The sequence below is a fragment of the Pollachius pollachius genome (assembly GCF_949987615.1).
Source record: "Pollachius pollachius genome assembly, chromosome: 19".
Taxonomy (NCBI): domain Eukaryota; kingdom Metazoa; phylum Chordata; class Actinopteri; order Gadiformes; family Gadidae; genus Pollachius; species Pollachius pollachius.
Window position 1 is genome coordinate 13,308,227 of NC_136952.1, and position 17,744 is coordinate 13,325,970.

The 17,744-nt window shown below is 43.0% G+C and overlaps 2 protein-coding genes across 4 annotated transcripts in view; one reads left to right on the forward strand and one right to left on the reverse strand.

Moving 5' to 3' along the window:
• The window catches only part of LOC307090759 (somatostatin receptor type 5), a gene marked incomplete at both ends in the record, with an annotated part of 1,065 nt that extends 119 nt beyond the window's left edge, over positions 1 to 946 (reverse strand). Inside the window, one exon of the mRNA XM_079757526.1 lies at positions 1 to 946. This exon is cut by the window's left edge and continues 119 nt beyond it. Coding sequence (XP_079613652.1) covers positions 1 to 946 — 946 coding nt within the window.
• A 4,364-nt stretch (positions 947 to 5,310) lies between these two features.
• slc39a11 (solute carrier family 39, member 11) overlaps positions 5,311 to 17,744 on the forward strand; it is a 65,185-nt gene continuing 52,751 nt past the window's right edge. For 2 of the 3 annotated variants that reach the window (XM_079756662.1, XM_079756664.1), the window contains exons 1-3: positions 5,311 to 5,335; positions 6,372 to 6,484; positions 7,167 to 7,205. In XM_079756662.1, coding sequence (XP_079612788.1) covers positions 6,377 to 6,484; positions 7,167 to 7,205 — 147 coding nt within the window. In that variant the 5' untranslated portion in view covers positions 5,311 to 5,335; positions 6,372 to 6,376. Of the gene's footprint in view, positions 5,386 to 6,371; positions 6,485 to 7,166; positions 7,206 to 17,744 lie in introns of all 3 variants that reach the window. The other variant, XM_079756663.1, reaches the window with a different exon arrangement.

Sequence of the window (17,744 nt, forward strand, 5' to 3'; positions counted from 1 at the left end):
GGCGTCGGAAGGCCTCCGAGTGGCAGGCGTAGAGGATGGGGTTAGCGCAGCTCCAGGAGTACGACAGCACCACCACGAACTCGAACCCCCGGGCGAAGTAGAGCACCCGTTCGATGCGGTACAGCGAGCAGAAGTTGAAGGCGTAGAACGGCAGCCAGCACACGCCAAACACCACCACCACCGCCACCACCATCTTGGTCACCTGCCGCTCCAGCCGCTGACCCTCGTGGAGCGCGGCGGGACGTCCCGCCCGAATCCGCTGGGACCTCAGCGTGACGACCAGCGCGGCGTACGAGGCGGTCATCACGGTGAAGGGAAGCGCGAAGCCCAGCACAAAGGTGTAGGTAAGGAAGCCCAGCCACCGGGACTCGGAGATCATTTCCGGGTCCAGGATGCACAGGTCGCTCTGGGCCGAGAAGTTCAGCGCCATGGGCAGCACGGGCACCAGGGAGAAGAGCCACAGGCCCGCCGACACCATCTTGGCGCGGGCGGGCGTTCGCCAGCGGGCGAAGCGGAGCGGGTCGACCAGCGCCATGTAGCGATCCACGCTCATCACCGTCAAGCAGAAGACGCTGGTGAACTGGTTGATGCCGTCCAGGACCATGACCAGCTTGCACGCCGCGTCGCCAAAGTCCCAGCGGTTCGTGAAGTTCTGGATTGCCACGAAGGGCAGCCCCACCATGAAGAGGCCGTCGGCCAGCGCCAGGTTGAAGATGTACACGGTGGTGGCCGACGCCATTTTGTCCAGTTTTAAAATGGCCACCACCACAAGGGAGTTTCCCGCCAAGCCCAGCACGCAGATGACCAGGTAGAGGACGGCGATGGTGATGCTGAACGCGTCCATTTTGACGGGGAGGAATAGCTCGTCCCTGTCCGTGAGATTGTTGTTGTCGTTGTAGTCGAGGTCCGGTAAAAAGGGGTAATCCATCTTGGTCGTTGAATGCATTCAAATGACGTGACGAGAAAATGAGAAAAGAAATCGTATTTTTTATTGGACTAAAGAGCTGGAATTTTTTAAGAACCCTTAGCCGTTCTTTTTTGTTTATACAGCAAAAAAGGGAGAGAGAAAATCGAAGAAATCACCCAAACAGTTGACTTTTCACAAACACAGCTGTAAAATCCTGCATCCTCTCAGATCCACAGTGGAGAGCGTCAGTTGACACCACATTTCTCATTCAGTCCGAAAAGTCACTATTCAGCTGTGGTCTACACACTTAAACACACACACACACACACACACACACACACACACACACAAACACACAAACACACACAAACAAACACAATTATACACACGTGAGCAGGGTGCCACAACAAAAACAGAAGTTCCTGTGAAAAAACAACAACTGAAGAAAGCCAAGAAAGCAGGAGAAGAAGAAGGAACTTGTTCGTACGGTCGTCTGACTCCCCCTCTACGGGACCCTCTTATATACACTTCTCCCTACTCGGTGGGGGCCATACCTCCTGGTGTGGCTGTGTGTGTCTGGGAGTGTGTGTTTATGTCTTGGAATGTGTGTATGTGTGTGAGTCTGGGAGTGTGTGTGGGCATTAGGATCTGTTTGGACTATCCCCCCCCCCTCCATCTTCCACCTCTGTCTGTGATAAGCTGCACCTTGGCTTGCCAACAATTGCACACACACACACACACACACACGCACACACACACACACACACACACACACACACACACACACACACACACACACACACACACACACACACACACAATCTCTCGCTGTTGTGCAGTTACCAAGGTGAAGTGTGGCCCAACTGCTACCATACTATGTTGTCATAATTGCCCAGGCCACCACTATCTCTCTCTCTCTCTCTCTCCCTCTCTGTCTCTCTCTCTCTCTCTCTCTCTCTTTCGCGCTCTCTCTCTCTTTCTTTCTTCCTTCCTTCTCTCCTCCTCCTCCTTAGCCTCCTTTTACACTTTTCCGTATTCTCCAAACAATCTTTTCCTCTCACCCACACCTTTCTTTTTTCTTTTCTCTGCGGACCCCCTGCACTGCTTTTACAGTTCAGTGGGGGGTCACACACACACACACACACACACACACACACACACACACACACACAGAGCCCCACACACACAAACACTACACACACACACACACACACACACACACACACACACACACACACACACACACACACACACACACACACAGAGGCCCACACACACACACACACACACAGAGGCCCACACACACAAACACAGTTTACCAGACTACACACGCAACACACACTTATCCCACCCACCTTTAAGCGCCACTCGAAAAATAGTTTATCTTTGCAAATGGGACGGATTGGGTGCGTTTTTGTTTTGACACCGGTGTTGTTTCTTGCACCATTGTTCTGCCCCTCAAAGTCCCCACCACACACACACACACACCCCAACTCCACCTCTGTGTTTGTGTTCTGGGCGCCCCATTCGTCAAGAGCAGACACGGGCTACGCATCGGTTGTAAAAAACATGGATGCAAAGAAAGGAGGGATGGAGAGAGAGAGATGAGCCGGAGATAGAGAGACAGAAGGAGGGATGGTAAACAGAGGGTAAGGGGGGTGGGGCGGGGGTTTAAAAAAGATGAATGGTCTAAGATGAGTGATTGTCTACGTGTGTTGTTGCTACTCAGACACGCATTGCTGGAATACCCCGGGATCATCCCCCAGAATTCCTACATCTTCTACTCCATCACCACTACACATCACAGGCCTGCGATCGACCAAACGCAAGTTCAAGCGATCCTGTTCAATCATTTTTATCTTGGCCCACAGCTTACCCTTTTGACTGCTGTCATATTTCTCAACAATCAAATCAAATGATCATTATTCATGACATTATATTTTCAACTTCCTCAGACGATCTAGCTATAAAAGGAAATTACTGGGTACGTCCATACAGATTGACAGTATGTTTTCCCTACTTTATCCCTATCAACTCCAACTCCAATGTATAATTTTCCATCTACTATGTGTACACATTTTTGTCATTAAAGCACATTCCATTCTCTTGTTCTCTCTTGTATCTCCGCTGTCTCTCCTTAGACATAAACAAATTCAAGTCGTTGTCACACAGACAATGACAACTGAATAATTAATAATACTAGCCGATGTTGCCAGTGGAAGACAACATAATTGAAAGAGTCTTAATGTTGGAAAGATAGTGCTACCTTTTACCAAAACCATGAATCTCATTGATATGTTCCCCCGAGACTCTAAAACTCGGTGTCTCGCTTACACTTTTTTGCATCAAATTACTTTTCCTCTCCCTCTCTCTCTCTCTCTCTCTCTCTCTCTCTCTCTCTCTCTCACTCTCTCTCTCTCTCCCTCTTTCTCTCTCTTTCACTCCCGCTCTTTCTTTCCCTTTTTTTACTTGTCCCAATAAAAGTTGAAAAATGCCTTTGTAGTTTCCGTTAGTGAATAAGTTCACACATAAGGTTGGTTCTTCATAGGGCAAAATACACCTCTTCTTAGTTACACACACACGCACAGGTAATCACACATACACATACATAAATCTTTGGAATGTATTTGAAAGTGTATTTCCCTCACATGAACATTCTGATCTGTAAATCTGTAGCCTACTGTAACTCTGCAAGTGGCTCACATAAAGGAAAGGTTAACCCAACAAACTAACATCGCGGCTATCCCTTTAATGAATAGATTAATGGATGACTAGATGGATGAATGAATGAGTTAATAGATGGACTGATGGATAGACAGATGGATGGTATGATGAATTAGTTTCTCATTGGACAGATGGATGGATAGAAATATGGATGGATGGAAAATGTAATGGCTTGATATATTAGCCTGTGGCACCAGGGAAAATAAACTGAATTCTGGGTATGACTCATTGTGAACTTGGACTGGAAGAATGTGGACTATAGCATTGAAAGATGTATTTTCATACCCATACACACGGATGACATTACAGCCTCAGATGGCATCTATTTAATCAAATCGTCATGTGATTCATGATTTGATCGTATCACCTATGACTCATGATTTCATTGTATCTTGACATGTTGTTCATGATTTGATTGTATTACATGTGATTCATGATTTGATCGTATCACCTATGACTCATGATTTCATTGTATCTTGACATGTTGTTCATGATTTGATCGTATTACATGGGATTCATGATTTGATCGTATCACCTATGACTCATGATTTCATTGTATCTTGACATGTTGTTCATGATTTGATCGTATTACATGGGATTCATGATTTGATCGTATCACCTATGACTCATGATTTCATTGTATCTCGACATGTTGTTCATGATTTGATCGTATTACATGGGATTCATGATTTGATCGTATCACCTATGACTCATGATTTCATTGTATCTCGACATGTTGTTCATGATTTGATCGTATTACATGTGATTCATGATTTGATCTTATCTTCGCATGTGTTTTATGGTCTCGGCAGAGTGGTGCGGCGGTTAGCATCCGGTGCTAATGATCAGGGTGAAGGTCAAAGTTCAGGATGCTTTGGAGCCGCGGCAGAGGGGTCGACGGGGTCGGGGGAGCAGAGGAAGAACCTCCTGTAGACCTTCTGGTGGGTGGGGGGAGACATTCCACAAAGAAAACCGCTTCCCCTGGACGCCTTGTAAAAGCACACACGCACATGCAGACACATGCACACACACACACACACACACACACACACACACACACACACGCACATGCATACACCAACACACACACACACACACACACATGCACACACACAGTCACACACACTGACACACACCCACCGACAAAAAACACACACGCACACACACACACACACACTCACGCACGCACACACACACACAGGCGCGCACACATACATACACATATGCAATCACAGACCAATATAATACAATACAATTGTCTAAGTAATGAAGAATAATTGCAACAAATTTATTGATAATATATATTGCTAGTAAGATGGTATTGGTATAAAAGAATCAGACTTCTGATGTACCACACATGAGCTGGAAGTTTGAATAAAGACATAATCAAATTGACTTTTGACCATGATGAGGATTAGGCTCTTATATTGAGCCTCACCCTTTTATCCTGTTTTACAGGTTCCTTGACTTAGTTAATCTACATAATTAAACATCCTGAAATATAAATGACTGATTTAAAATAAACATACAGCGTGTTCATTTTATATTCGAGGAACATATTTTTTTATCCACCCAAAGCATTTCGTCACGGGGATATTAACCAATACGCTATGCGAGAGGGCGGGATTCAAACTGTCAGAGACACGTGTACTGGGAAGCAGGAAGTAAATACATAAGATTCGAGAGGGGCCAGTGGAACGAGCTGTAAGTAGACCTGCATGAAGACATTTGACCGAAATAAACTGCGAAAAGCGGCAAGTTATACGGTCGTGTGTATACAAGCAAATCTATTCAAAGTGTTTTGAATTGTGTTCGTGTTTCGGCGTTATGTAGACCAGCAAGTGTTATCTGTTGTCTGTAACGATAGGCTGGATGGTTTAACTGCTCTGCATTCATTGTGACATACAATTGCTTAAATAGTTTTGTTGCTTTATGCTGTGATACAAAGTATACAAATAACGTATGTTTGCATGGTTATGATCATGAAATGAATCATACACATATAAACCATAACACAGCCAAACATTCCCAAAACAAATAGTGTAGCCTCAAAACAAAAGTAAAACTGAGATGGATTTATGCTCAAGATAAGATGCTGTCTAATGTTTTCGGGAAACACCGTGGTATGTCCTGTAATGTTTAAATTTACTTACAATGATTTCAAACTCGGACTTGATACCTGGTAGCAAGACTGGTGTGTACACTTATAAAAAAAAATATGAAGGGAAGTTACAGGAACTGCCACATCACTTGTTTTCCAGATGATTGACTAATGCAAACGATTTAGCCTTCCATTCTTGGTGTTTTCAAATGGATTGTATGTGATTATTAGATAAGGAGTCTTTCAGGTTATGCAGAGTTGAATGTTGAACGTGAGAAACACTCTGCATTCTTATGTAAATAACTACAGGTTTGACGTTTCATGCAAAATAATTTTGGAGAATCGAGTTGAGCTGGTGTAGTCAGTTTGTAATAGTGTAAGCTTTCGTAAATCCCAATATCACCAATGTAATGTGTTGGTTTTAAATGTCACTGCCAGAGGTAAACTTCCATTGCGTAGAATTCACTAGTGGCCTTGTCTGCCAGTCGCAGATAATCCTGGCATATGCTGATGGAAAACATAGTTTATTTTGGGTTTTAGTAGACGAGATTGGCAATAGAAGGAAGGAAAACAGAAATGTTTTCGTCCAATAAAGCTAGATAACATAAGAAATTGTGTGTGTGTGTGTGTGTGAGATAGGCACCATGCTGCCAGGCTACAGCCCTGTCACTCAGGCCTTCCTGGGCACTCTGTTCACCTGGGCCCTGACGGCTGCTGGCGCCGCCCTCGTCTTCATCTTCTCCAGCAGACAGGTACAACAACACCATCATCATCATATTATGTTATTGCAATTATATAGACGACATTGGATCATTACAGTGGCCATATGATGGATGCTTTTTTTTAAATCTAAAGCATCTTACAGTCATTATCAGAAAGGGCTCTCACATAAAGTGACTTAACATTGGTGGAGAAATTACTGATGAAAGTCTATCAAGTTTAGTCCAATTGAATACTCCATATTTTTTTCTGTATTGAATCTTGCCTTGCTTTTCCTTTTGTATTTTAATTCTTCACTGATAAATGGCCTTTCCTTGAGGCTACTATTCTTTTTGGCCATTGTGGCACCCATTCCTGGAAGCAGGGACTCGTCTTTCTGGGCTCCTGCTCAAGGTGTTGACTGTAACTGTGGGGGATGTACAACACGTTTTTACTTGACTGTTGTATATGACTCTTTTATTCCATTTCGATGCAAATAATATCCGTATTGCACATTAAAAGTAAAGTTTGTCTCAGGACATACTATTGACTTTCTTCAACATATCTTTGAACTTATTTGGGTGTTCTGAGTACTCTTGGGAGCATATCACTCATGTTTGATGTTTCAGTCCTATTGCAGACCTGTAACGTTGAAGACAACTACTCTCATGGTTTGATTCTCGTTCTTTCTATCTTCCTTTCTCTAATTAACTGTACCCTTTGCTTGTCTTTCAGAAACGCATTTTGGATGGCAGTTTAGGCTTCGCAGCTGGGGTGAGACACACACACATGCACACGCACGCAAATGCACAAACACACACAAGCACACACACAAAAGCTAGAAGCGGATTGAGGAGAAACTTGTTGTATGTGTCCGGTTGTGTATTCTGATGCCTGACATATAGGTAAATAGTGGAAAGTACAGACCGGTGTTCAGTTTCCTGAATCTCTGGTGATATCCTATTAATCTCCAGCTTCCCGGTGATTGGTCAGAAGCAGGGCATCAACTGCCAGCCCTGCTGGTTGAGCGCTTGTTGTTTTGTGACTCAGAGAATCTGTGAATCCGGAGCCATGACTGCTCTGTGTCCCTTTCCTTCCACTGTCAGTTTGTTTGGAGATTGGAGCGACTCAATCCCAGCAGGATGTTAAACTCTAATCTCCGAACTGTATGCCCCGTCATACTGTCAACAAGCATTTCCTGATCACCTCCTCCTTGTGTCAATCAAGCATTGTGTTGTCTCTCTAGCTCCTCCCTTCTTCTCTTTGGGAGTTAAGGGCTTCTTTGGCGTTGATAGTAGTGGTCTTTCCGCTTCTGTGATGTTTACACAATTCTGTAGTAGAATTGTTGGAAGTAATACATTTATTTCAAATACTTTTTATTTTATAAGGTTTTTCCTTCAGTTCTATTCAGCAATCTTTGTTGTATTTGAGTATGTTTGATGATCGAAAATCCTTTCCCTTCTGTTTGGAAACCGTGGAATCTTGGAATTGTGCATAGCCTTGAATAGCAACTCCGGTGTGCGGGCATACTGAGGGGATCAACAAGCCTCAGCATCAATCCGCTCTCGGTCCCCTACTGCCGCCGCGTTAATGCGTGTTATGGTATTATATGTAAATACCAGGATATACAGGAGACAGATAACCCAAATGTTTATTCAGGACTGGGCTTTCATAAACAGTACTCAACATGTGTCCTTATGCGGCAGCCTTGCAGCCTCGGCTCGGTCCGGCGGAGTTAGGCAACGGTACGAGGCATTTTGTATTTTCTAGGTGTGGTTGATGAGTCCCACCAGGCCAAGCTCCTCGTTCAGGATACCTTCTGCGATCCAAACGCTTTTTCAGATTTCAGGGCTTCTCGTGTTGAAAAAGTCATGCTCCTCATCTGCTCCCGCTGACGCAAAAACAGTCCTTGGGTTTATTCAGTATTCTACAATGCACACTGTATATTCAGGTCGATGCATACATTGTGAAGGGGCGGGTGAAGCTATTTTAGTATGCTGTAGAAGTTGTGTGTGTGTGTGTGTGCGTGCGCACACACACACACACACACACACACACACACACACACACACACACACACACACACACACACACACACACACACACACACACACACACACACACACACACACACACACACAGTGCTCTCGTATCTCTCGTCCGTTTTTCTTTTTTTTTTATTACAATTTTAATTTCACTCTGTCTCCTCCATCATCAGTTTCTCCCTATCCCCTGACTCAATTTCCAGGCAAGGGGGCCGAGCACCCAGCACCCATGGCGGCTGCTCTTGTTAATCCAAATCTTGCGCAGAGCAAATATGTAGCGTTCATTTTCATGGTGTGGTTGATGAGTCCCACCAGGCGATGCTCCTCGTCCATGATACCTTGTGTGATCCAAAACGCAATTCCAGGGACTCTAGTGTTGAAATAGTCTTATACATGTGCCAATGCAAAACTAGAACAATACAATACAATACAATTCCAAATAGCACCCCACCCCTAAAGAACATAACCAAACCCTGTCTGTGCTGGCAACCAAGCCACTACCAGCTCATGTCTCAGTGTGGAAGGGGGCTGGAGTGAACCTGTCGCTGCCGCTTGATATTTAACGGAGCGAACCCCGTCAACATTTTCTGTAAGTATTGGGATTAGTCTAACACTGCAGTCTGTGACTGCACTATGTGTGTCTGTGTGTCCGTCCATCTAAACATGTGTGCACGGCTAGCGGGAAGATAGCTTTGATATGTGGCTGTGGTCCCTATTCCGGTGCCTTTTAGCCTGTGCAATGCATGCACTCGTGTCTAGGTCAGTCATCTGTCAAAAAGAGTACAATACTGTTTAACAGTTGTTAATGCAGTAATAAGAATTAACCCACAATTAATTAACTGTTAAATAATGGTATAGTCATAATTGTTCATGTTAACTAATGGTAGTAATGTTCATAAGGTAATGATGGACATATTAACTAAGGTATTAATTTATACATTATCTAATAGGGTTATGGTTGAACCTTTACCCTTAGTCCTCATCAATCATTATTATTTAAGCCTATAAAATAATGTATTAATTAATACCTAGTCACCATGAACGCCATTTGGAAATGGTTACTAGACCATTCGTTAACTGTTAACTAATGGTTTGTAAACTGTTAGTTACTGCATTAATGTTAATTAGTGCTTACTTATTGTATCCTTATTATGAAGTGTTACACAATCTTTTGTTTACTGTTGGTAATAACGATTAGTTGTCCTACAACATATTCATGTCACTGTGAAATATCCTAATTACTTCATAAGGAAGTGTTGTAAACCCCAACGATAACATGTCACACACTTAAAAGGCTCCCAGGATTAAGTGTCTTCAGTTTTGAGTGACAACCTGAAACCTTTTCGACATGTTGTTGTTTTGTTTCTCACTTTTACTTCTCCAATTTCTTGGCTCCATTTTCTTTCTGCACTTATTTCCCCTGAGACTTCTGTTTTATCTTTTCACACTTTATCGGGATGTTTTGGACCCTATATTCAGTCATAGCTCCATCTTTTCCAAATAGAGTTTTGCCTTGTGCTTCAAATCACTTTGTAACCTAGTGTTGAACAGCTGGAGGGTTATTGCAAATAAGAAGATATCGAGGTGGAATCAACACCCAACCTCTAGCTTTCATTATTTTGCGGAAGGCAATCAGAAGGCTTTTAGTGGGTCATGTAATTGAGTGCTGGAATGCGAGGGAACGGAGGAATACACATGGACAGCAAACCACTACCATGTCTTAGTATTTGCTCAGTAGTCTATGCCGACATGACCTCAAAATGTCAGTGTTGTTGTTAAGCGTAAAAATCAATTATATATATATATATACATTAAATCCTTCCTTCAAAGTTATTTACAGGTATTACCGTACAATGTGTTCAATAACAACATCACATGTTTGTTCATGTCCCAGAACATTTCCTCAATGGGGTCATGTGTGAAAAGGGCACAGGGATAGATATTCCGGGAAATCTGCTCCGCCAAGTTGCCTGATCAAGACCTAGTAACACTTCTGGACCACTGCCGGTACGGCTGTTTTGCTAGTGAAAGCAGTAACATTGCTGTATGAGGCACGTTAGGAGCTACGTTCCTCTGACGTAAGGCACTGGCTTTCCGAAGTATTTCATTACCGCCATCTGCTGGACTGTCGCTTGGCCCATCTATTTCGGCATTGCTATGTACTACGAGCAAGGGCGCAGGACGTACATACTCCATAACGTAATGTGTTTATAGTGGAAATCCCTAGCGTGGCCTGAAAGGTGACCCGAGTAATTTAACCCCCCCAGTTTCCTAAAATCTGGTAAAAATAAATGATTTAAACCACAGTGTGCGCTGCTTCGTATGGCTATAGTACAATGTTCAGTCGTTTATGCAGTGTATCCGTCAAGTGGGTGAACTTTGGATTGAATGGTAAATGGACTGCATTATATGCAGCACTTTTCTAACCAGTAGTCACTCGAAGTGCTTTAAAATATTACCTAACATTCACCCATTCATGCACACATTCACACTGACGGTGGTGTCAACCATGCAAGGCGACAGCCAGCTCGTCGGGCGAGCACTAAGGGACACCTCAACACTCCTGAGCCACATGCTGGCTTTTGTCAAGATTGTTAATGAATGCTTTTTTGTGGATATTGAGGCAAGGGAGAGGATGGGCAAGTGCAGGGATGCATTAGTCAATTCCGTTTTCAAGGGAATCAAAGGACTTAAAAGAGATGGTTAACCTTGGCACCAAAGCCAAGGATGTATTTCATATACTAACTTTGGAGCTGGCATTTTCTATGCTAAATTAGGGCGACCCATCATAGAGAATTGTATAAAAAAGAAGAAGAAGATAGACCAAATTTTTTAAGCCTGAATGGACGGCAACCACACAACATACTTTTTTTGCGCTAAAATGGCAGCTTGTGCTGTAAAGATGTATGCATTATTCAATGCACATCTTTTTGTTTTTTTATAGGGTAAAGATTCAATATAATATTCCAAGAAAGAAAAGATCCTACAGCAAAACTTTATATGAACTTATGATGACTATTACAATATACGACATAGAGTAATGCATTTTTATTTCAAATTGGATATTATCCAATTTTCCGCTGATTGTTTTTTTGTCCATAGCATACATTTAGCAGATCCATCAAACTATCACTCTGGGAGACCAATGCCCAATTTCGTGCTCACTCAAATCAGCCCCTGACAGAAGATTCCACATCATTTAACGGTGACTTTCAATCTAAATTAGTCATATAGTTTCATAACTTATAACCGACAGGTGCGCACATTTTCTCTTCTGGAGGAAAATTGTGAATGCAATGAACATTTTTAATTCTATCAATCACAGAGACTCTGTTGCTTTTCCTGGTGCCGCTCCCCCCGTAAACCATTGTGGAGTACAAACTAATTGAACCTTTCAGTTAGTTTGCTAAGAAGCAGCTGTGTATGTTTTCCTCTTAATTGCCTAATCTCTGCTGGTTCTGAGTTGTTGTGGTGGGATAGACAAGGACTGCTAATATCACTTTGGAAGGAGGGAACGATGGGGACTAACAAGTGAGGCTGAGGACAATGAAAGCACGCAGTACGATCAACGTTGCAGTGACTAAAAGGACATGTTGGCACTAGAAGGAAGGAAAACAAAGGATTTTCTCTTTTTTTCCCCCACCAATAAAGCTTGTGTGTGTGTGTGTGTGTGTGTGTGTGTGTGTGTGTGTGTGTGTGTCTTCTATCCATACTCCTCCGACTTCCCAAATTCCTAAACAGTCCAGTCATCTATTGGCTGCATGTATATAATCGGAAAAGGTTGAAAATACATCACTCCATGGTGCAGAAGAGAGAGAGTGGATTCAGCGGATATTGTCACATTGAGTGAAGAGCAGGGAACCAGTTGGTTCTGGTTGGAAGGAAAGCAATTGGAGAGGAAATAAGAATACAATTAGCTCTTGGCTAGACAGGCCGACGATGGAAAGGTCAGCAGTTGAGATGACGGGAGCAGAATGGATAGATGCTGGAGAACATAAGTCTAGTGTATGAGACACTATATCTGGAGGGCAGTGGGGGGGACTTCCTTAGGTGTACTCATCTCTGATGTATGCAGCATACCTGTTGGCCTCCTGGCCCCTACCTGTAGGCCTCCTGGCCCCCTACCTGTAGGCCTCCTGGCCCCCTACCTGTAGGTCTCCTGGCCCCTACTTGTTGCCTACCTATTGGCCTCCTGGCTCCCTATCTGTAGGCTTCCTGTAGGCATCCTGGCCCCTACCTGGCCCCCTACCAGGAGGCCTCCTGGCCCCCTACCTGTATGCCTCCTGGCCCCTTACCTGCAGGCCTACTGGCTGCGTCCTGACCCCTGCCTGTAGGCCTCCTGGCCCCTACCTATTGGCCTCCTGGCCCCTACCTGGCCCCCTACCTGTATGCCTCCTGGCCCCTTACCTGCAGGCCTACTGGCCCGACCTGACCCCTGCCTGTAGGCCTACTGGCCCCTACCTATAGGCCTCCTGGCCCCTGATGCTCTTTCAAAGAAAGTATTTGACTAAATGGTAGATAAGTAAAAGTAGTTTATAGCAGAGGTAGAGGAGCCATCTCAATGGAGATGAGAGATCAGATGTAATAATAGTATCTCAGACTGTAAACATCCATGAATACAAAACGTTGTTGTATTGGCTACAACACCCCCATAGCATAAGCCTGAGCTGCCTCAGGGAGCAACCCATTGATTTTTTTCATATAACATGACTGCAACCCCTGCAGATCCCTTACATCCTATGTGCTTCATCTGTTACCAACAATATCTCTTACAAGGGTGGTTATCTGGTATGGCTGCGCCACAAGGCTTCCCTTCCCCATTGGCCTGATGGACGCACACAAGATGGGGAGATCTTGTTGGGTTCTGCTCAATTGGTTCCCACTGCCCCAGCCGTGTCTCTTCATATCCTTCCTGGGCCGATACCTCTGTCTACCGCGGTGTAAGCTGGCTAAAGTACCTCGTCTGATACCAATTTCTGATTCTAATACTTTTTTCATTGGTCAGGGCTCACGGTATCAAAAAGATGTGAGCGACAGGGGCGATTTATTCTGGAGCTCAGAGTTTAATTTAGTTTGCAATAGTTCTTCTGGCTCCCTAAGGTTTTTTATTTTTTTATCTTATTTTCCCCAGACCGTATGTGGTTCTCCACACTAGCCCGCACGTTCAGCGTGCCATGGGGGATTTGAACGAGGCAGAAATGTGGAAAAACAGAATATGGAGATAAATAACCCCTCAGGCCAATTTGGCCTCCTTTCCACAGAGTGGGAGACTAGTTAGCAATTCCTCCAAATGCATTTTTGTTTTGGTCTTAATCTTGACTCAGTGACAGCTGGGTAGGGATAAGTGTTGTTTTACTCCAAGCCATTTTCTTAGTTGAGGCTTGTTGAGTTGGCACCTTGGTAGGCCTGTCAGATTGTTTCTACAGGGGCAGGGGTATTATTTTTCCTCAAGCACAATCTTTGGTAAAACTTTGGTAAAACTTTGTTAAAGTTTTTTCTTGATTTTCTTTTCTTTTTTCGTATTGGGAGGATATTTCTGACTAGGCAAATGTGAGAAATGATACCCGAATTAAGGAGTTTCATTTCTGAGCTTCTTTAATGCTATTGTTAAATCTAAAGATAATATATAAAACGTACAATAAATATTAATATTACTCAAACATACCACAAAGTATGAAATGGGTACTATTGTACACATTTGTGTAAAGGTAGACATGGCCTTTACACGCTAGGAAGTAAAGTGTAGCAAGCTGTTATTCTGCTGTTATTATTTTGATGAACAGCATTTTCAGTTTTTTCATCAGAAACAAATAGCACTGCTTCCATCACTACCATTGATGGATTTTCAATGTATTTTATGTTATTTTCTTCTGGGAAAAGATGTTCCCTGAACAGCACAGCTAGATTGAATCCAGGAAAACACATTCCATCCTTTTACTCTCTCACCCAACACTTACACTGTGGTTAATTACCTGCTTTCCATCGTCCCACTCAATTTAAAATCTGCTGTGCGCAGGCATTTATTTTGTGAACCCCGAAGACTCGTTAGGGCATGTCATTTAAAACTTTACTCCGAATGAAACATTACCCTCCTCTGCTTTGCGTAGAGGAGCATTTCCTTAAAGGGTAATTCCGGTGTAAAATGGATTTGGGATATGTTTTGTATGATAACGAGTTGAAACGTTCGTTTTGGAGCACAAAAAACGCATATAGATGCTTTCTTCAGTTGGCTGTTTTTAGCCGATTCTATCAAAACGCTATAAACTTGGACGATGGGGGCACTGGTTATGGTAAAAACTAAATCGCTATTTTAAACCACTTTAAAGGCTGAAAGTAGCCCGACACTTCTTTGGTAGTATAATAAGGGTCTTAACATAGAGTAGAAGTAGATTGGCGAACACAGAGCTTGCGTGTTGCTGACTGATGTCACAATCTCTGTGTTCGTCAATCTACCTATCGAGTCTTAAAAACAAAATGGCGTCGACGGGTGATCTACTGATGGTATTGTGTGTATAAAATGTCCTTTTTAATAAACAATCTGTACACTTACAAAGTTCTCAATGCCTCGTTTTATATGTTAAGACCCTTATTATACTACCAAAGAAGTGTCGGGCTACTTTTAGCCTTTTAAGTGGTTTAAAATAGCGATTTAGTTTTTACCATAACCAGTGCCCCCATCGTTCCAAGTTTATAGCGTTTTGATAGAATCGGCTAAAAACAGCCAACTGAAGAAAGCGTCTATATGCGTTTTTTGTGCTCCAAAACGAACGTTTCAACTCGTTATCATACAAAACATATCCCAAATCCATTTAACACCGGAATCACCCTTTAAGGGTAAGGTCCTGTTACTGGACCATGTCCGTCAGAATTATGGCTTAGGCTAAAGTGTCGCAAAGTCTCAAACTAATTTCCTCTCTTAGGTTGAAGGATGCCAATCAACAGAGATAGCCAAGAGACCAATTAAAAAATATACATACATATATTGGTTGAAATGACACCTTCTCAATAGGTTATGAGAGGTGACCTGGTAGAATGAAACCACACTCTGACAATAGTCGCCAATTTCAAGTAAGGAAAGAGTGAGAATTCCATAATGCCCTTGAGGTTAACTTGGTGAGAGCAGATGCTGTGAAAGAGGCTGAGGGGCTTGTCAGCTCGGATGAAAGATGGAAATAATGTAAAAGGCAATATAAAGGATTCAGTGACTATATACGAAAAAAAATCATTTAAGGAGACGAGAAAAAGAGGGAAGAGGAATAACATGTCAGAAAGTAAGAAGTGAGAGGCAAGAGAGATCTTGTTTCACTTCACGCTGTGTCTGTCTGCTATAGGCTTCATGCTTTTGTCCGTACGAATATAGAATATTCTCTCTAACTATGTTGCATTTGTAAATAGTAATCTTCATGTAAGCATATTGGTTAAATTTATCTGTGATCGTGAAAGACGATCACAAATAAGATACTCTTTATCTTGATCAGTAGACTGGCGGTTTACCATATTCCAGCAAAGATTGAGTTGCTTAGGCTTTTGATCAAGAAAGGAGTCAGTGATTTTGATCAGTGCTCATTTTCTGAATAATTTACTGTTATCTGTCCATGGTCCATTTGGCATCTTTTCTGCACTCTAAGCTGCCTTTGAAGGAGGGTCACCTCTTTTGTTCTGCTTTTCTCCTCCTCCTCTTTTCTCCTCTTCCCTCATAAACAAATTGGACGAGAAAAGTGTGAAGCCATGGCTTTGAGCTCCTGCTTTGTCATTTAAGGTTCTATTCTTGAGTCAATACATTCAATTCATTTTTTGGTTAGGATCATTTGTGTATAAACTGTTTAACAGTTCAAGCAGACAGACAAACATACAATCAATATGAATGTCCGAGACTATTATTCTAGGAGCCGTATGCCGAACCCTGGCTCCCCATTTCTCCTAGTGGTACATTTTAGAAGCATTGAAAAACTCAAGGTTCCATCCATACTTACTTATAAATAGTCAGAAAAGTTATTTAATGAGTCCATCTACTATCCGACACCGGCAAATATTGGAACATCGCTATTAACATCATCAATCACGTGCTTATGATCAATCGGTCTGACGTAGAACAAACATTTGACAGGGATTTTTCTTTTGCATTTAACTTGCCATCTTCTGGTGGAGAAGTTCATATGAATTTCAAGTTCACCAAAATGTGTTGAAAAAAGGACCAATGTTTTAATGGATGACATAATGCAGGGGGCAACACAACAAATTCTAAAGATCTTGGGTTTTGTTTAAATCTGTGCTCCAGATCCATTGAGGACTCTCTCCGTGTGAAGTCTGAGACAGCGCCTGGGCTTTAGAAGCTGAAAGAGAGCAGATGCAATATCTTTGACAAAACCCCCCGGCAGCCATCTGATGAAGGAGATTATTTTTTATCAGCCATGTCTCCATAAACATTGTCAGTCACCCCGGCTGCCACTGTTTCTGCCACAAATCATTGCGGATGGTTGTGCAGCTGCTTCAAAATGGGAGTATTGGTAATCATCCAGTCGGTGTGTTAATTAATATGAAGACTTACCCCTGATTGAGCCAACAGGCATGGTTCCTTAACAGAAGTTCAGACACTTTTCACACAGCGACTGATTGGCAGACAATGCAAGTCATTCACAGCAACTGACTGCTGATGCTCCAGATGGCACAAGAAGCACGCATGGCGTCAGTATATTACTTAACACGGAGACCCCCATACGAGTGACGACCCAGTTTGCGCACAAAAACAGGAAATTCCGTTCAATTACCGCTGCAACGTTTTAAGAAAGCGACTTGATTGGCCCGACCATGGAAATGGATCACAGTGACTGTGAAGTCGGGGAGGTTTGTTATAGAGGGTGTGTTGAAACTTTACATTCATTAACACAGAGATCTCCCCCCCTGAGCCAGACTCAATCGGCGACACTGATAAAGCGGAAGTTCGGTTCAATTGGTTCGTCGTTGTTTTAGGAAAGCATCTTAACGGTGAACCATGGAGATTTATCACGGGTGATTACTGAGGGTCGATTGTGTGGTTTATATAGGAACAGCCCCCAGCGGGATGTTCCTTACTGTACCGGCTGTGATAACTGTGATGAGGTACACACAGCTCTATGCTGTTGTGGTGGGCGTACTGGTGTTTCATTAGGAGTTATTAGGAAATAACATTTGGAAATGGGTTATCAATGGGCCAACAGTGTGGGGTTTTGTGGGAGTCTTTTTCTCTGCTTTTCTTATATCGGAAGAAGCCAGTGGATTAAAAGAGTGC